The sequence below is a fragment of the Gouania willdenowi genome, chromosome 24 (genome assembly GCF_900634775.1).
Source record: "Gouania willdenowi chromosome 24, fGouWil2.1, whole genome shotgun sequence".
NCBI classification, from domain to species: Eukaryota; Metazoa; Chordata; class Actinopteri; order Blenniiformes; family Gobiesocidae; genus Gouania; species Gouania willdenowi.
Window position 1 is genome coordinate 10,637,965 of NC_041066.1, and position 20,524 is coordinate 10,658,488.

A 20,524-nucleotide genomic window follows, 5' to 3' on the forward strand; every position below is an offset into this window, starting at 1 on the left:
GCTAGCTGTGGCTAACTGCTACAACTTAGTTATTTATTAACAACAAATGACTGTCGTTTAACTCAACATACCCGGTCTGGATACTGCTTTTGCACACACCCGTTGCACATTTTGACCTAAAATTTTTTTTGCAAAAATTACGACGTTTACTCAGTTATTTTATTGCTTAAAACCCAGCGTCCGTCAAATACTAGATCTGTAACAGATTCGGATTTGCAACAGTCCATTAGCGAGCCTGCTAACACCTTATCCTACATCTTAGTAGATCTGTTTCCTATTCAGCCAATCAGACGGCAGACGTAAAGTTGACGTGACTGACGTAAAGTCCATGGCGGCGCAGGGCTTGAACGTGTTTGTTTCCATGTGAAATGTAAGGCTTGTGCTATTAGCTACCAATAGCTCTGACGGTCGTTGCTAAACTTGTTTCAGTTTACAGTGTTTTAAAGCCACATAGCTCTACTTTTTATTTATTTACGTTAGCCTCTGTGGTATTGTCGCGTTTTGTGACATTCGTGAGTTGACAAATAGTAAAATGGAAACCCAGAAAAACCACAATGCTACACTTTCCTCCAAGATGTTCAAGAACGCCTGCTACTGCATCGTTTGCTGCACTATGTATCCTAAACCTGTAAGTACTACGTATGTCATAAACAAAACAACTACATAGTTCAACTGATTTTGACTTGTTGCTGGGCACTGATACATGTTTTTATCTACAGGGAGAGCTGCAGCACATGCATGGCATAAAGCATCACAAACAGATGGAGAAAGTTATGGGCAGGTAAATATAACTGGCTCATTGACATTAGACAGGGATCAGATCTGGCCCCCGGATTTAAAATGTAGAAATGCAGTCGTACATTTTTTATTTTATTTTTTAACTTTACTTTTTGCATGTGTGTGTATGCTTGCATCTCATTGTGCAACTAGTGTGGTATGTGTCGATGTGTTTTGTATGTTCTTATTGAAAATCATGAAAAAAAAAAAATGTGCATTAAACAGCATTTACTGTGTATTTTTAGGGATGTCCCGATACAACTTTTTTACTTCTGATACGATTCCGATATTGCAGCCTTGAGTATTGTTTGATATCGATCTGATACGATATCAGCACGAATCATACATACTTTTATTATTTATTTTGTAGTGGGGAATGTAGGGATGTAACGATTCACTCATGATTTATTTTACAAAATGAGCCTGTAGACAAATGATGAGTGAAAAACATTCATTTTTTTTTCTCTTTGAAAATCAAAATACTGTAATATTTTTTATGTCAAAAATAGCCCTTGATAAACCATGCAAAACAATGCAATTTAATGAAAAATAAATCCTGAATGAAATAAATAAAGAAATGGTACACATGAAAAAGAAGCCTTTTCATTTAAATTCTGGCTTTACAGTAAACTATGCAAAACTGCATAATAGTTAGTTTTCTTTTTAAAAGTGCAACTGAAAATGTATTTTGTGCCTTAACAATTGGACTTTAAAAGAAATCCCATATCAAAGAAATAATATAAATAAACAAACTGTGGCTTTCATTCTCTCTCTTGTTTCTCCTTTTCCTCTCTGTGCCCCTCTTACCTTGGATTTCACACGTTCTTTCTTTCTCACTTTTTTCATTTTGTCTTGGGGAAGACAAAATGCTTCCACACTTCTGATTTAAAACACTGTGGTGCGTCCTCAATTCCAAATTCTAATATGTGTATATATATATATATATATATATATATACACATATATATATATATATAATATGTATGTTTTTTTTTTTCTTTTAAAGTACTGCAATTTCATTTTCAGAGTATGTGAACCATTTAAATCCCTAGTGGAATGTTATAAAAGGCTTGATCAAGTGATGTTACTCAAACAGAGAACAATAGTCAGCAAAAGTAGGTCTGAGGAAAACTGACCCATTTATTATTAACCAATTGGATACATACATTTTAACCTTCAACATAATATCTACAGTATTCTACAATTGAATCAATATGATATATATCGGAGATTTTAGATGCAGTCCAATAAAATCCGATATTCTTTTTCTGACTATCGGGCCGATATCAATATCGGATCGGGACAACACCTATGTATTTTGGCTGTAGTTTTATTACATCTATGTTTTGATGTTTTCCCACAAACAGTGATGCTGTCCATGCATGTCAGGCATGCAACACCAAGGCCATGGATTTAAGGGAATACATCAAACACGTCTCAACAGTTGAGCACAAAGAGAATCTGGACGGCTTGGAAGATGTGAAGCGTGTTTCTCTGCATGAGAGTCTGAGCGCAGAGGCCATCGCCGCCATCGTGGAGAGAAACAAGCAACTCAAGCATCAGGAGTAAGCTTTTCTTTTCTTTTTTTTTCTGTAGCTGAGCCACATTTTGTACTCGAGCTGGGCGATATATCAAGAATCAAGATATATCGAGTTTTCTATTTTGGTGATATAGAAAATTGTAATATCACCTATTATCGTTAGATTATATATATATATATATATATATATATATATATATATTTACAGCTTATTTTGTTTTCAAATACTTGTTTTAGGAGTCACTGTTTTCACTACTTCTCAGAACAGCATGAAAAGCACAGTTAGATGGATAATGAGTGCATCCTAAACAAGCCACACTACAGAACTCACTCACACATGCTGTCCTTAATAGGAGAAAAAGTAAAAAGTGGCACATATTGTGCAGCTGTTTGTTAATAAATGCGCCTGTGTGGCATTTTACATCAGCAAATTGAATTGTCTTTCTGGTCAGGCTTAATTTGAAATTAAATTATTGAGATTTGTAACGTATATCACCATTTTGAGAAAAAAAATAGAGATATGAGTTTTGGTCCATATTGCCGAGTCCTAATCCTAACCACTCTTTTGTCTTTTGTTCTCAGAAAAAAGGTTCTGAAGAAGAAGAAAAAGAAACAGAAATTAGAAATGCAAAGGAACGCCCTTGGTAAAAATCCCACAGCGTCGAAGATGTCGACTCAAATGCAGGAAGTTCACCCCACAGATAGTGAATCTGAACGTTGGTATCAAACTTACATTCCAAGCCGGTTTTCCCAGTCAGGGACAGGGTACTATAGCAGTTGTGATCCAAATTCTATCGGCAGTAATTTGTGTAACAAGATGCCAAATGAGAGCCGTTGGTCCGAGAACCACACATCCCAGAGTACTGCTACGGATGGGCCAGAGCCAATGGCATGGTCTCCCACCCCCTACAACTGTCGCTATGGACAACACGGCGACACTCAAGCAAAGGACTTCACCAGTGATCACTTCCCTCCAAAAGGAGCCTTAATCTTTGATCAAACCCAAGCCGATAGCAGTAGATCCTCTCAGTCAGTACAAAAAGGTTCAGAACATTCCACTCAGCCCGCATCGTTTACAGCGACCAGCACAACCGCGGCCCAGACTGTCAACTCCATGCTGAGGAACATCAGGAAATCTCTGGGTGTGAGAGAGCCGTGCAGAGCCGAACGAGAAGCTCGTAAGCAGATCTGTGAGAGCAGAAAACAAGGTTCAGACGCCTCACAGAACGACCTCAGCACATCTGCACATCCACACCAGATGTTATTTAGAACAATACAGATGCCAAAAGACTTGAGTGAAGCTTCACAGACTGATTCTCAGGACATTACTTACATCACGTCTTCTCCTGACGTCAGCAAGGCTAGAGAGCAAAACAATTCAAGAAAGGTTCGGATCGCCCACAAACCAGGAAAAGCTCACGGAGACAAGGAGGACAGACTTAAACCGACCATAAACAAGTTACTGAGCCAGTCCGGATCCAAAAGTAGGCTGGACTGGAACATGATGTATGACCAAGCAAAAAAGAGAAGGACTAAACGCAAACCGAGGTGAGGAGGATATACTATGTTTGTATGTTTTATTTATTCTGGAAATCTACTTTGATCTCCTGACATGTTTATCGACTGTCAACTGCCAGTCTTCTTCAGAGGTGTCTGCTGATCGCTTTGATGTTTTCTTGACTTCCGTGTCACAATTTTTCCAGCAAATACGCAGAAGTCAATTGCTGGAATTTACTGGAATGATTACTTTGATGTTCGCTTTGGCGTTTCCTTGACATTACTTTAATGATCGCTTTGATGTTTCTTTGACTTCCACGCAATAATTCCAGCAATTACGCGGAAGTCAATTGTTAGAATTGACTTCCTGGAGTTGACTGAAATTATTACGCGGAAGTCAAGGAAACATCAAAACGATCAGCAGACACCGCTGAAGAAAACTGGCAATTGACAGTTGAAACATGCCAGGAGATCAAAGTGTATTTCCTGAAAAACTGCTGTATGAATAAATGAAACCGTAATCTATTATTCAAAAAAGAACTTGAACTGGAATTATGAGTTGGAAATGCGTTTTTTAATATTTATCATTTTTCCACTGCCCTAACCTGCTGTCTGCTGCTACACGTTTCATTTGCAGGTTTGGAGTTGAAATGGTAAAACGTCAGATCCCACAACTGCCTGAAGCTCGTAGTCTGACTCTATCTGAGGGTTCCCTCTGGGTCACTCTTCCAGTCAATTCCTCAGACCCACCTGGGATTTTGCCTCCTGAGCTTCAAGTCCCAGATGATACAAACAGCTGCATAGAGGTTCAGTCAGACTCTCAGGAATTTTTGGAAAGCAACTGCGCTCCAAACATTATCAGAGTCTCAAAGAAAGAACCAAACTGGAAGGATGGGAGCGAAGAATTTAGAGACGGACGTTGTTCCAGCAAGAGGAAACGCAACAGAGACGTGGTAAGTGCTAAAAAGTATTGAGAATTTGCTGAAACGTTGTCTTTTTCGAGTGTAATGCATCAATAGAATCTAAATTTCTCTCACAGGTTGATGATATTACTGACATGACACCTGCTACCAAAAGGATTCTAAACACTGGTACGTTCTTATTGTCCACCAATGGAAACTATTGTTGTGTTAATTCATAATTAATTTGCCTTCTTTGTAAATTATGAGCCAGTTTGTTGCTGTCAATCCAAAGGAATATTTCAGTGATGTGATATCCTTTGCCTTCTAGATCAGGGTCAGATGGAGCGGCTGCTGGCGGTGTCTCTAAAGGAGGAGGAAATGTGCTTAAGATTGGGAGATTTGGACGAGTCGGCAAATAAAGCCCGCATTGCTCTTCAAACTGCTTACGCAGAAGTCCAAAGACTGATGCTCCTCAAACAGCAGGTATACAGAGAGTTTGAGTTCTTAACGCACACTTTTAACCCTTGTCATTCATTATAGGACAAATATTTCACACTTAATGAAATCCAAATATAATATTGTTTTGCATTCTTTATGCTATTAAGAAATAATGTTAAAATTCTGTTATGTTAGGGTTTTATTTTAGAGAATAATAGTGAAATTTACCATTGATGGACATTCTTGATAAAAATACAGAAAAAGAGCAACTTGAATATTACATTTAAAGCTGCTGGAGATTATGGTCTTTCACGCATTGCATTGTGGGATGTGGAGTCCCGTAGATGGATGCATTGGAGTGTTTTTACTTCATTCTTACTCTTGTTTTCCTGTGTTTCTCTGCCAGACAAAGAGGACAGTGATTCTCTCGGTATTTGCCCTCATATCACCTCACTCCCTGAGGGATTCATTTTGTCCTGATTTAGACCTTTCCTTGTAAATCCCAAAATAAACATCCACCATTGTTTTGCTGCAACTTTCAGTCTGAAAACACCAGAAATGTGTTGTGAAGTCACTTTGGCAGAGTTTTTGTGGCCAAACCCAAGAAATAACTGTAAGAATGAAGTTAAAACACTTGCAACATAGTGCAAACCCAAAAACCTTTCCGGCAATGTCTATAAGTTTAAAGTGGAGATCAAAGCAAACTTTCAAGCAACAATTTCAACCTTTTACATGTTTTTTTAAACAAATGTTCTTCTATTTGTTGATCTATGAGGCCTAAACTCTGTTTTTATTGTCTCCAGGAGCTTTAATATTTGTAATGCTTCTAAATTAGAGTTTAATAAAAAAAAAATTGAATGCCAAAGCCAACAACGGTCCAATAAGAAACAACAAAAACAAACTGTTGTTTTATTCTTTTTGATATCAATGGAGGTATATTTTATGTTTTTATTGAGGCTCTCCATTAGCTGGTACCTTAGTAACCAGCTAGTCTTCCTGGTGTCCACAAAGACAACAGTAAAATACAAATACAGAATAGACAATCGCATCAATTACAACATGTCAAATTACAAATACAATTGATAATATACCCGATGTAAAAGAAATATTAAGACACCCACTTAATAATCCTCATGAATAAAATAAAACACTTTCTGAAAACCATACAAAACCACTCAACATACAGCCATTTTAAAATTAGACTAAAGTTTTCTTTTAAACAAACTGGAATCTAGATAAGTATTCAAATTTAGCCAAATTATTTCAAAATCAAGAGCGGAGAAAAAGCAAAATGTCAATTGGCTGAATTAGGTTTTTTTAGAGCACTTGTTTGTGCTTCATCGATGCTAATTGTTTTTTCCTGTTCTTTGATTCAGTGCATGGCTGAGGTCAACAGTCTGAGAGCCGAACGCATCGAGATTCTGAAGGCGATGCAAGGTGCCAAAGAAACAACAATGCTGACATTTCAGGCTCAAACTGTAGATAAGTAAGTTGTTTGTTCATTTGTTTCAGGGGACTATTCAGGAGCATCTGCTGTCTCAGAGCTTCCCTCCACCTCTCACGCTGGAGCTGCTGCTCCCACGCGCACACTTCCTCTTTCCACCTCCGAACCTGCCCCTGTATCGTCCAATCAGCCGACACCTTCCACTGCTCCAGCAGCATCGACTCCAACCATCCCTGATCCGTTAAAACAGGGGGAAACTTGCCACCTGCCCACCAATAATGCACAGCTGGATGAAAAACCTCATGTTTCTCAGCGGTCAGTGAACCCACCTCCCTCTGCAGAGGTTCTGACTGAGCAACTGGAGCAGGAAACTAGTGGAAACCCACAGGACAGAAACCAGGGACCAGACAAGGAATGCCTGCTGATTGAAGATGACTCTCATATCAAAGTAGACGAAAATGTGAGTAGACAGAACGGAAACGTAAGGCTGTGCAATTTCAATTATGACACTCAACATTTACAAAATAACATAATAAAGAAAAAATGGTTATTTAAAAAAACTATATTTTTTCAATTACTACTTACGGTAATTTACGTACTACTAAGCACCTGAATGTAAGCCGCACCCACTGTATTTAAAAATATTTATTTTGAACACAAGTAGCTGCACACGTCTTTAAGTCGCATGTGTCTACATTGAAACAAATGAAATTTACACAGGCTTTAACGGACGACGGTGCCTGTTACATGGCTTGTAACAAAATAAATAATTTAACAGTAGCCTACCAAGAAAGACACTGGTCACAATCTTCCTCCTCCTCCTCCTAAAAACTGAACCCACTGAAGTCATCTCCTTCATTTTCATTGTCGTTCTTGTCACTTCCATCTGGAGGCAAATTGCCAGCAGAGCTCATGCTGCCCTCTTCATCAAGCAGCAGCCCAGCCTTTCAAAACACATTGGTGATGGTGGATTACTTTACATTGCGTCACGCTGTCACGATCCACGGGCAGACTTGAGCATACGTTGCTCTTCGCTTGCGGCCCGTTTTAGTCAATGATTTTTCCCCACTTGTCATTCAAGCCTCCCACTGAATGTGGAGCGCCACCTTAAATGCATGATTTACACTGATGTACTTTGTTGTGCCGCCAAGAATCACTGCTGGAAATGAGTTGGGTCTTATTTCAATTAAATTAAATTCAACTTTATTTATATAGTGCTAATTACAACAAAAGTCATCTCAAAGCGCTATCAAAATATAATAATCTGAGCCTGGTAGCTGAACGCTCTGCCTTCTACTTCTAAACTTTCTGTGAAAGTGTCCTCCTGGTCGCTTGCATAGCACTCCTTCAGCCATTCCTTCATCAGGCTTTCCATTATCCATCCTTTTTTGTTGACTTTCACAGCAATTCCTCTCGGAAGTTGTTCTTCTGGCATCATCATGCATTTAAAAATCACCAGTGGTGGAAGCTTTTATCCCGGTGCAGCTAAGAAAACAGGTGAAGTGGGTTTTTTCATGGCCCATTGTTTTCAGTGTGACAGACGATTCACCTTTCTTGTTGACAGTCAGAGTGAGAGGCAGGTCAAACATCAGAGAAACCTCATCCATTACGATGGATTCTTTGGCGACATGAAGCTTGCAAAACCCAGAAAAAAAAATCCACAAATTAGCCGCGTCACTGTTTAAGCCCCAGGGCTCCAAGCGTGTGATAAAGTATCGGCTTATAGACCAGAATTTAGGGTATTTTTAATTTGCTAAATAAAACAAGCTTCAACTATTTAGGATATCGACAAAGAATTAAGCTTGGCACTCACGAGACAAAACAATTATTAATACTACCTCCGCCCAAATTTATTTTGTACAAAAATAAATAACTTTGGTTGACAAGTAATCGTTTGAATAATCGTGATTTTAATTATGACTAAAATAATTAATATTATTACTTTTCTTATAATCGAACAGCCCCACGGAAACGTGTCCGTTCCAGAAAAGCAAGAAGATAAAGAGAGCGACGATGTGGTGGAGGTGAACAATTCCTCCAATCAAGTGGTCATAGCCATCGACGAATCAGACGACGAGGACAAGCCTGAGCTAGGAACGCTGCCTGTGCAACCAGCGCCACCTCAGGCCGCAGAGAGCGAAGCATTGGTCTCTGTTAGCTTTCAGACTGTTCAACAGTGTAAAAGTCCCCTGTGAGTTAAACCTGAGCTGCACAGGACTGGTTTCTGTTCAACATGTGACTTACTGTTTGTTGCTTGACTTTTCAGCAAAATTGAACTTCCTGATGAGCCAGTGATGGGTGACGTCACTTCTCCAGGTAAGTAACGCTGCCTCTGCTTGTAACGTGCTGCTCACAGTGAGGACTCAGAGCTTCATCTAACAGCACATGGAGAGAAATGTCTTTTTATGCAATTAAACAAAACAAGGGTTTGAAATTTAAAGAAGGATTTGCAAACAAAAATAATAGATTTGTAATACAATAACTAAATATTCACAAACAAAGCTATCACTACTAATATATATACAGTATATATTTTTGAAATGCTGATTTTGTTTTCAAATCAAAAATGAGTTCTCATGAAACGATACATTTTGTTTACATTTCCTGAAGTTTTGGTTCCGTTTTCAGAATTTTTGTTTTGTGTTTCCTGAAGTTATGGTTTTGTTTCGAACGACCCAAACTGAAAAATAAAAAGACTTCTAACATTGTCCGGAGAAGACCACGCCCACACGCTTGAAGTTGAAACACATATAAAACTTCAGGAAACGCAAAGAAAATGTATCGTTTCATGAGAAATAATTTTTCATTGTAAACAAAACCAGCATTTTAAAAAAATTAAATAATAATGATAGTTTTGTTTGCAAATCTTTTTTTAGTTTCAAATCCATTTTTTATATGATTGCATAAAAATAACAGTTTCTTCTCCATAAAAACATGCTAATTTCTGTGTTTCAGTGAGTGTGGAGGAGCAGAAACCGTCCGTTGGAGCTTTTTCAGATCACAGCGGTCCAATCCATGGCCTGCAAATCCACAACGGCTTCCTTTACACGTGTTCAGCAGACAACACAGCCCGTGCATACTGCCTGGTGGTAGGTCCAGACAACTCCATTATCAAACTAGATGGACCGTTGTAGTTTTTTTGTAAATACTCTGATTAAAAAGAGTACGCATCTGCATATTGTGCCTGTTTCATTCAGACCAGAGAGTGTAAAGCTGTGTTTGATGGTCACACCAATAAAATCAACTGTCTGCTGGTGTCAGCCGTCCCAAACGCACCGGCCCGCCTCTTCACTGGATCCAGTGACCAGACCATTCGTTCCTACAGCATTAAGGTACAAAACTTCACAGTAGATACTCTCACTGCAGTAGCCACTTTCACGGTGTGACAGTTCAGGCAGTTACACGGTACGGACATCACTATTGAATCCGTGCAAACACAGCTGGGTGGGGACGTAGAGTTCTTTTTAGAAGATGATCTACTCTGGTGCAGTCCAGGGATAATAAATACTTCAATGATTCTGAAGGAACCTCACACATACAACCATATACATCCTGAAATATTGACAAAGCTTTTTAAAAAAAATAATAAATAAACTTACAGAATCAAGTATCTCTTTAAACGGATCATCCACAGTTTTTTTTCCTTGGCCTAAAATTTTTTAAATGTTCTTATTAGAAGATCTATGCCTAACAAAACTCCTTAAAAAAACGCCTGTGTTTCACAATCTTGAAATTGAAGAGTTACGAATGCAACTATGATTCTATGAATCCCAAATGCCCGCCAAAGGTGTTGCTTTAAACACTGAATATTCCCCTTCTTACATGTGCAGTGTGAGTATGTAAACCAACAATGTCACCTTTGACCCCTGGATGACTTGAAGGAAGCTTATATCTTCCGGTGTCGCTCCAGGACACTTTCCTACAGAATCTTCACGCGAGCACACAAGGATTCTGACTGAGTGACAAAGAGCTTTGGTGATCATTTGGGCAGAGAAGAAGAGCTCCCTTAAGGGACCTTTACCTTCCCTTAGTGCGTGACTGATGGTGGAAGTCAGCAAAAAAATCAAGGCCTGTTAAAGACAAAATAATCTTGAGGATAATACTGTAAAATCTTCACTGAGACAAATTATTATTCGGCCCATTGATCTCATATTTGACATTACTGCTTTAGTCAGTTCTGAAGATGTAGATCTTTAAGGTTAACTCAAATTCAACCCCAAATGTCTTTACAAAGAACAACAGAACTGCTGCTTTTTTATACATGCATGTGCTGCTGTAAATGCTGTGATCATAACTTCATCTAATTTTTTAACAAGTGTATGTATCCCTATAGTCTCAGAAGTGTCTGAATCAGATCAACCTTCCAGATCGTGTGCTGTGTTTGCACATCAGATGGAATATTCTGTATGTGGGACTTGCTTCCGGATCAGTCGCCAGCTACGACTTAAAGGTGAGTTACTCTCAAACTATTGTCTGATTTCAGAAAATGCAAGTGCTTGATGTTTCTTTTTTTTCTTCTTTCATTAGACATTGAAGCAGCTGGATGTCTTTGAGTGTCACGGCCCTCGTGGGGTGAGCTGCATGGGTTCAGCTCAGGAAGGCGCCCGCCGGCTGCTGCTGGTTGGTTCCTATGACAGCACCATTAGCGTACGCGACGCAAAAAGTGGCCTGCTGCTGCGCTCTTTGGAGGGACACACCAAGACGGTGCTCTGTATGAATGTGAGGAGATCCTCTGTACTTTAATTACCTCAGTCTTTATTGAGAAATAAAATCAGTGGATAACAAAGCTTTTATTTTAACACTCCCCAGCCACGTCTTATTTAAAGTCCATCCTTTCAACTAGCTTTAATTTTTATAGAAACCACAGATTCTAGTTCTCAAGACCTTTGTTTGTGTATCGGTAATTATTAGTTGTGGGATGTGGCTTTTGCTCATTTATTTTGAGAATCATGATTATCTAAATGTTTCCATTTTGTTCGGGGAACAATACACTCTCATCAGTGTTAAAACTCACCTTCATAATTAATAACAGCCTTTTTTACAGCAAACCTTTGGTATCGATGTGTAAAATGCATCTGCAGGAGTTTTTTGTTTTTTTCACCTCGTCTGTTGTTTTCAGGTGGTGAATGATTTGGTCTTCAGTGGCTCCAGCGACACTTCAGTACACGCACACAACATTCACGTAAGATAAACCTGCAGATATTTGCTTCATCATTTTGAACTAATGTTGATCTTTTGCTCGCTGTCGCCCTCTGTCTGTAGTCAGGGGAGCTCATCCGCATCTACAAAGGTCACGGTCACGCCGTGACTTCTATCGTCATCTTAGGAAAAGTGATGGTGACCTCCTGTCTGGATCAGCTGGTCCGAGTCTATGAGCTGCAGGTGTGTTAGGATTACAATGTTATTCAAACAAGGTTTTGAAGACTAAGTGGTGGGTTGGGAAAAAAACTTGTGTAATCTGATAGATACCACCATTCTACACATTTGAGCTTGTGCGTAAAATGGCCAGTCCTTCCTTAACCCATCTAATTGGCCAGTCCCATGGTGTTTGATATCAATTTCTACAGGCTCCGAGCTTTACAACACAGTGTCAAACATTCTGCATTGCTGAACTAGACTTATGCGTAACAGAACCAAAAATAACATTATGCATGGCACCGCAGAGACCTGAATAAAAATGGACATGTTTATTTCCTAGTGGTCAAACATAAGACTAACAACGATTGACTGACATTACAGTTACAAACTTTTTTCCAAACTTGTGGAAAACTTTGGCACGGTTGTGGCAAAGTGGGCTTCCGCCTGTACTTTTTTGCACAAAAAAATGTGTATCTTTGTCCTATTGTTTATTATTATCACCAAACTTGCTGCACTTGATGTCCATACATTATTTCAATTATTTCTGTTTTTATAGCTCTCGATAATGAAAATTTGCTCTATATTTGATGTAAATCTATATTTTTTTGTTGGTCATATTACACATTTCTGTAAACATAGTTTATTGTCACTCAGTATCATATATTTCCAAAATTTCACATCATCTGTAACCACTAAGGGTCCTACTTCAATCTAGAAAAAAATAGCCATATATGTTATGTAGAAGCTTAAAAAAACATTATTTGTTATGGGTATATGATTTTTGGAGAAAAGTGGCTGGGGCTTAAAAGGTAAATTATCTGTTAATCATATAAAATATTTTACTGAATCATTAAACTACTACTTTTTTTTTTTTCACGCTGCCATACGTGTATTATTCTGATTATCTTTTGTTCAACCTGCTCTTACTTTGGTTCAATACAATGATATTCAGGTTGTGACTGGTTAAGACAAGATAATGCAGTGTTTTTTAACCGTGGGGTGGCCTGGAATTAAAATGGAGTCACCTGAAATTATTATTAATTTCTTGTCATTCTTTACCACAGACAATCTCAATCATAAGTATTCTCTACTTTAACTTTCTAAGTATAAATTTAGTTCAAATAAAATGCAGTAAAAAAAGAAAACTTTATGCACTAATCAGAATCAGTTTTATTTAAGTACAGTTTAAAAACAATATAAGGAATTTAGCTTGATGGATGGTGCGAAGAACAAAAAACAAAAAAAACAGAAACCCTATAATAATAATAAATGTAAAGGATAATGGAAAGATATAACATAGTTGCAGCGTAACATAGTGATGGAGGAGCAGACATGATCAAAAATGAACCCTAGATGAAAAATTCCTCTAGAGTCATTATAAATTTGTGACTGGAGTCACGACCCGCGAAAAAGGTTGAGAACCACTGATATTATGTTTTTCAGACTAGTTGAATGTGCTGTTTATAAACGTAGCAATAGCTCATCAGCGACGCGTTTCATTGACGCTTGGAGCGATGATTTGAGTTTGGAAGTTCGATGAAACCTCCTTCTATGGCCTTAAATCACAATAATAGGCATTAAACTGTTTAGATTTTCACAATAAATCTGTCGTCATGTGTTTATATAATACAGTTGTACAAACTTCATTGTTTCTTCTCAGTCCCACGACCGGCTGCAGGTGTACGGAGGCCACAGTGACATGGTGATGTGCATGGCTGTACATAAGAGCATTGTAAGTTGATTAATAACCACCTGAACATGCTTTGCTGACAAAATCCTTCCTTATAGCAGTGTTTCTCAAATGGGGGTACATGTACTCCTGAGGGGATGCGATGGCACTACAGGGGTTACTTGAGAGAGACGGGGGTGGGGGACGGGTTGGGGGGGAAATTAACAAATGAAAGCATTAAAAATATGGGGTTTTATAATGTTTATTTTTAGTTAAAAATGACAATACCAAATAATACCAGTGAGTCACAAAACGAGGACAAAAAACACAAAATAAGAAAAATATACTTAATAATCAAAAGAACAGACAACAACAAAATGACACCAAAAACACACGCACTAAGAGAGAAAAATACTTACTATTACCAGCAATACACAAAACAACAACAAAGACACACTAAATGAGAGAAAAATACACAAAAATAACAGAGAAACATACAAAACGACATAAGAAACAACCAAACAACACCAAAAACTCTCACACACGCACACAGAATATTTTAAATAATACCAACAACAACACAAAAACGACAACTAAAACATAAAAAGAACAGACAAACGACAACAAAATACACAAAATGATGATAGAAATGATCTTGATCAGAAGATGAACTGAAAATACAAGGATCTGTTTTGGTCCCACATCAGTAGGGAGATGACCGGAAAAAAAAGAAACTTTATAAATAAATCTATTCAGGAAACCTAACACTGTTTAATTCCACTTATTTACAAAATGTGATTCTTCAAAATGTGTGTTACTCATTCATTCCATCATTATGCTGTATAGTTCTTGTTTCATAGTATTCTGAGCAAAAGGTAGTCAGACAAAAGGAGGTACTAGGATTCAAAATATAGAGAAAAGGGTACTTGAGCCGCAAAAGTTAAAGAACCGCTGTCTTATAGCATAAACATATTAAATAAATAAAATAATGTTTCCCCATCTCTCAGATCTACACAGGCTGCTATGATGGGAGCCTTACAGCCGTGAAGCTCAACCTGATGAAGAACTACCGCTGCTGGGTGAGGCGGGGCAGGGCGGGGCGGGGCCAGTGCACACTTCAGGACTGTTGTACATTTCTGTTGTTCTCGTCATGTCATCTTTTTCCACAGTGGGAAAAATGCTCGCTGATCTTCGGCATCCTGGACCATCTCGTGCAGCATCTCACCAGAGATCACACCAATCCCAGTTTGCAGATGATTAAATGTCGCTGGAGGAGCTGCGATGCATTTTTTGCGAACCAACAGTCAATCAAAGAGGTAAAACAAGTCAGGAGATGGATGGATAAAATCATTCTCTCGGTGCATGTTTGGGTCATCGGATTTTCCATTCATAAAATAGTATTAAAAATAGGGATGTAACGATTAATCGTAAGGCAGTTAAAAATTGATTCATAGGTACCACAGTTCACATCGATGCTCTGAAAATTGAATCGCAGTACTTTTTTTAAACAGCAGAGGGCGCTATATATTAATCCTTCCAGAAGCGGACGTGACGGGCGGAATCTGCTACTATTTTCTTTCTGGCCGCCATTTACTGTTAAACATGCTCATAAATGATTCTTTACTCCTTTAGCACCGAAAGAATATCTGTAATATTACGTGAATATCTGTAAAAGTCAGGTTTTTCTATTAACTCTGTCTGCTAGCATAGCATCTCTTCTTCACTGGTGGAATAACTGCATGCCAACCGACCACTGGGTTACCAGCGCCCTCTGCTGGTCTAAACAAATATCTGACGTAAATACAGTAAAATGACTGTTTTTTTTTTTTGTTTTTTTTTTGTAAGTCCAATTGTTAAGGCACAAAATACATTTTCAGTTGCACTTTTAAAAAGAAAAAGAACTATTACGCAGTTTTGAATTGTTTATTATAGAACCAGAATTTAAATTAATAGGCTTCTTCATTTGTATTATTCCTTTATTTATTTCATTCAAGATTTAGTTAAATTGTATCATTTTGAATAGTTTATCAAGGGATTCTTTTGACAATGAAAAATAAAAGGAAAATAGTATAGTATTTTCCCCAAAAAAATAAAGGACTATTTTTCAGTCATTTGTCTACAGTCCCATTTTGTAAAATAAATTGTGAGAAAATCGTATCGTGAACCCAGTATCGTGAATCGAATCGTATCGGGAGTTGAGTGAATCGTTACATCTCTAATTAAAAACAAGTGAGTTGTATGATTTTCTTTTTGAAATTCAAAATTTAAGGTATTTTTCTTTGTAAGGGTCAAGAAGAGATAAATAAAACTGGCTACAACAGGGTTCCTGCGGATCCTTAAAAAGGCCTTAAATTCATGGATCTATAAATAAGGCCTTAATTGCCATTAAAATGTCTTAAATCAATGTTTCAAAAGTCTTAAAATTTTAACACATAATAAGTATGTAATTAGTCTCACATTTCAGAATAAATGGTAACATTTAAATGTCTAAACAACATAGGAAAATGTAAATTTAATGAAAATTGCCTATCCAGTAAAGATTTTTCTTAATGGTTTTTATTTTTTGTATTTTTGTTGTTTCATAGATTTCTGGCTATTTTTGTTGTCATCTTTTGTTTTTGGAGTGATTTTGATACTTTTGTGTGTGTATTTTACTGTCATTTTGTGTATTTTTGTGTGTACTGGTTGCACATCCCCCAATTGTGTTTACTGTGAAGTTGGTCTTTAATTGATTTTTAAATGGCAATAAAAAGTCTTAAAAAGTCTTGAATTTACTTTGGCTAAAGCTGTTGGAACTTGTTTTTAGAAGCAAAAAATTAAAATCAACTGTTTAAAAAGAAAAAAAGTTGCCTTGAATTTCAATCTTAATTTTTTAATTTTAAAATAAAATAAATCAGATAACTTGATTTTTTGTTTTGTTTTTATTTTTCCTTTTTTGAACAGAAAATGCACTGACCTAAGGGAAACCAAACGTGATTCTTGTTTGCTTTTCTTCTGCAGAAATTGCCTGAACACATGCAGTTCCATGTGGATAATGACAGCAGCGCGGCGCTTTGACAGGCGAGAGGTTTGGAGGAATCTCAACATACAACAAAACAAGACAACATGCTACTGATCACACAGGAACTCATTTCAATCATTTGATAATTAATCAACTCATTTTATTTCTGAGAAATCGACCTGTGTCCCTGTTTGGTTTGGAATTCTCACACTTTAACTCATTCTTCACTGCTGAGTCTGCAAATCTGCAGGAAAGACTAACTTTTGTGAAAAGAATAAAACTGCAAAGGGCTACAATTTTTGTTTTTATTGTTCTTTGATTCTGTTCATCATCGCCTAAGGTGGTAAGTATTTCTGCAGTTCATCATTGCACGTTAGATGTCAAAATGTTAAAACATTCAATATTAAGCTGTAAAACTAAGGATTATTATTGAGGATGCATCGGCATCCTCACTATTGTATTCGTATTATGTGTTTTTATTCTTCTTTTGTGCACTCTATCTAGTCCCACAATTTTTAACCAATTTCAACAATTGAGGTATCAAACACTTCAGAAAATTCTGTACTTCTCTGCTATATCTCAGTGGTTTGAAAACTTTTCAACTTTTTGAGTTATTTCTCGTGGAACTTTGTGCTCTCATCCACTTACATTGAAAGTTCAAACCTTTTTGACCCTCTTTGACACTTTGACCCTCTTCATCGTCAGCCATTTTGAAACTGATCCAAACCATTCAACTTTTTCAACCTTTTTCAACCTTTTTCAACCTTTTTCAAACTTTTTCAACTTTTTTAACCTTTTTCAACCTTTTTCAACCTTTTCAAACTTTTTCAGCCTTTTTCAACCTTTTCAAACTTTTTCAGCCTTTTTCAACCTTTTTAACCTTTTTCAACCTTTTTCCACCTTTTTCAACCTTTTTCAACCTTTTCAAACTTTTTCAGCCTTTTTCAACCTATTTCAAATTTTTCAAACTTTATCAAAAATTTTAAACTTTTTCAACCTTTTTCAACCTTTTTCAACCTTCAAAGCGATTGTTGCTAGGTTATTACAACGATAAGGCTATTGCTAGGTTAATGCTATGCTAATGTGGTGCGACGCGGGCCAGCACATGCATCCTCACTTGCATTTTCTTCAGGAAATGCAAAAATTCTAGTTATATTTCTTATTATATGTTCTTATTCTTCCGTATCCTCTAACTCGTTCCACAATTTTCAACCAATTTCAACAATTGAGGTATCAAACTCTTCAGAAAATTCTGTACTGCTATATCTCAGTGTTTTGAAAACTTTTCAACTTTTTGAGTTATTTCTCGTGGAACTTTTTGCTCTCATCCACTTACATTGAAAGTTCGAACCTTTTTGACACTTTGACCCTCTTCATCGTCGGCCATTTTGAAACTGATCCAAACCATTCAACTTTATCAACCTTTATCAACCTTTATCAACCTTTTTCAACCTTTTCAAACTTTTTCAACCTTTTTCAACCTTTTTCAAACATTTCAAACCTTTTCAACCTTTTTCAACCTTTTTAAACTTTTTCAACCTCTTCAACTTTTTCAAACTTTTTCAAACTTTTCAACTTTTTTCAACCTATTTCAAATTTTTCAAACTTTCTCAAATTTTTCAACCTTTTCAAACTTTTCAACCTTTATCAACCTTTTCAAACTTTTGAACCTTTTTCTACCATTTAAAACTTTTTCAAACTCTTAAACACTTTTCAAACTTTTTCAACCTTTTCAAACTTTTTGAATGCTAAAACAAGGCTATTGCTAATGCTATGCTAATGCCAATGCTAACGCAATGCTAATGCTAATGCTTGTGCAATACTAATGCTAGCGCAATGTTAATGCTAATGCAATGCTAATGTCAGCGCAATGCTAATGTCAGCGAAATGGTAATGTTAGCGCAATGTTAATGCTAGCACAATGTTAATGCTAGCACAATGCTGATGCTAGCACAATGCTAATCTTAGTGCAATACTAACGCAATGCTAATGCTAGCGAATTTACTTATACTAGTATATAAACTGGTTTTCGCGATTGTTGCTAAGTTATTACAACGATAAGGCTATTGCTAGGTTAATGCTATGCTAATGTAGTGCGACGGGGGTCAGCACATGCATCCTCACTTGCATTTTCTTCAGGAAATGCAAAAATTCTAGTTATTTTTTATTTTTATTTTTTTACCCTTTTTCTGTCACAAACAACCAGAGAGGATGTGATATGTTATTTGTATTACCTCACAGGACAATAAGGGAATGTAAATAACAGGCAGTGTAATATCACTCTTGTAATACATCAGCTCAGTGCAAACTGTGTGACTCAAGCCCTTTTTAATGATTGAAACTGAGTATAAATTGTATTTTCTTTCATAATTCTAATTTGTACAACAATGAATCACAACTATAGAGTCTATATTGCAGTGTTTGCCTTCATTTTATTTAGAAAACAACAATCTGCGATCACATAATGAAAATCGTCACACACGAAAATTTAAATAGAAAGAATAAAAATCTGCTCAACTGATTTTTTATTTTATTTTATTTTTTTTACATGGAAAGTGTTACAACCAACATTAAAGCATTGCTCTATGCGTCATGGTTTCTACCACGTTATTGTTTCCAGCCAACATTTTCCCCAATTTATACTGTTAGAATAACGTTATAGTTCTCTGTTAGCCTGTTAAGTTAAGATACTTTAGCTGGTTTAAAAACAACAAAACACATTAAAAGTCATTTTTATTTTATCTGGAAGGTCAGAAAAGAGCAGGAGAAAGACTGAAGCAAAGTAATCATGAGTGATGGTGTGAAAAATGTGTTGCATGTTATTTTTTCTTGCTCTTATTTTGAAAAATTCTAACTTCCACCGTTGGTTATTTCCTGTACGGTCTGCCCATGCATCCATAAATGCACAAAAACCGGGCAACACATGCCAAACAAAGTAGTGATTACTGTATGTGCAATAAAATAAAGAATACTATAGGGTAGAGGTCTGCAACCTGAGGCTCTGGAGCCTCATATGGCTCCTTGACTCTTTTGCAATGGCTCCCTATATTTTTAGAAAACAAATATTAAAATGATGAATTGTCGTTTCTTACAGAGGGTAATGGCGATTAATGACATTAATTTCGAATAAAATTATGATAAAACCATTTGTTAATCTAAAAATTAATCACATCACAATTACACAAAGATTAATTTAACTGCCAACATGCCGGCTTAATGTGCTTGTTTGATACAATGCAAGAAATTAGCATGTGTCAAGTTATTTTTTTGTAGCCCTTTAAATACATTAACTCAAGAAAATATTGTTTACGTAACATTATTCCTTTTAATTTTAACTGTATAGAATTTTAAACTCACATTGTCTTCATTGAGAAGGTATTTTTCCGGCTCCGGAAGTACTTTAAAGGTGCAGTCTGCAACTCTTATAAAAATGACTTTTTGTCATATTTGTTAAAGCTGTCACTATGTAAGGCTTTACATGAAACTAGTAGTTTGTATAAAAAAAAAGACAGACTCATTGAGTCCTCCCTGCTGTTTCTGCAGCCTTTGGCAGATTGTCAGAATGCACCAATCAGAGCCACAATTGTTTTTGATGGACTGTCTGTTGCTCACAGTCCCCGCCCCTTTCCCGGTGCTCGAGCGCAGTCTTTTTTTTACAGTGTATGCTCTGGAGGAGTAGAAGATGGAATTGGTGACTTTTCTGCTTGAAAGGTAATTACTGCTGCTTGATTTACATTATGTTTGATTTGTAATTGTTACACTAGAACTCTGTGGTGCATGTGTTGTTCATGTGCGCGCAGCAGCCTCCACATGGCTGCTGTAAGTGACATGCTGTTGTTGCTGCTGCTGAGATGTGTGCACATAGAGAGAGAGAGAGAGTGAAGCGCTACAGTAATGT

General features: G+C 36.9%; 1 protein-coding gene across 2 annotated transcripts; it reads left to right on the forward strand.

Annotated features, from left to right (window-relative positions):
* Positions 1–298: 298 nt before the first annotated feature.
* Positions 299–17,449, forward strand: LOC114457409 (zinc finger protein 106-like). Of its 2 annotated transcripts, none has more exons than XM_028439170.1 (21): positions 299–628; positions 720–781; positions 2,145–2,342; positions 2,900–3,865; positions 4,452–4,767; positions 4,854–4,905; positions 5,045–5,199; positions 6,531–6,591; positions 6,667–7,058; positions 8,560–8,789; positions 8,865–8,914; positions 9,554–9,687; positions 9,796–9,930; positions 10,932–11,048; positions 11,126–11,317; positions 11,718–11,780; positions 11,861–11,980; positions 13,617–13,688; positions 14,633–14,704; positions 14,795–14,941; positions 16,626–17,449. In XM_028439170.1, exons 1-21 carry the CDS (start codon positions 533–535, stop codon positions 16,680–16,682), a joined length of 3,687 nt encoding a protein of 1,228 aa, XP_028294971.1. In that variant the 5' UTR covers positions 299–532; the 3' UTR covers positions 16,683–17,449. The 2 variants fall into 2 exon arrangements, with proteins under 2 accessions (XP_028294971.1, XP_028294972.1); XM_028439171.1 differs by having other exon boundaries at positions 6,679–7,058.
* The last annotated feature ends 3,075 nt before the right edge of the window (positions 17,450–20,524 follow it).

Bases quoted from the DNA above. Each gene is read 5' to 3' on its own strand.
- LOC114457409 (XM_028439170.1), top strand. From the start codon at position 533: ATGGAAACCCAGAAAAACCACAATGCTACACTTTCCTCCAAGATGTTC. The intron at 2,343-2,899 runs GTAAGCTTTTCT...TTTTGTTCTCAG, and splicing joins AAGCAACTCAAGCATCAGGA to AAAAAAGGTTCTGAAGAAGA. The intron at 11,049-11,125 runs GTGAGTTACTCT...TTCTTTCATTAG, and splicing joins TCGCCAGCTACGACTTAAAG to ACATTGAAGCAGCTGGATGT.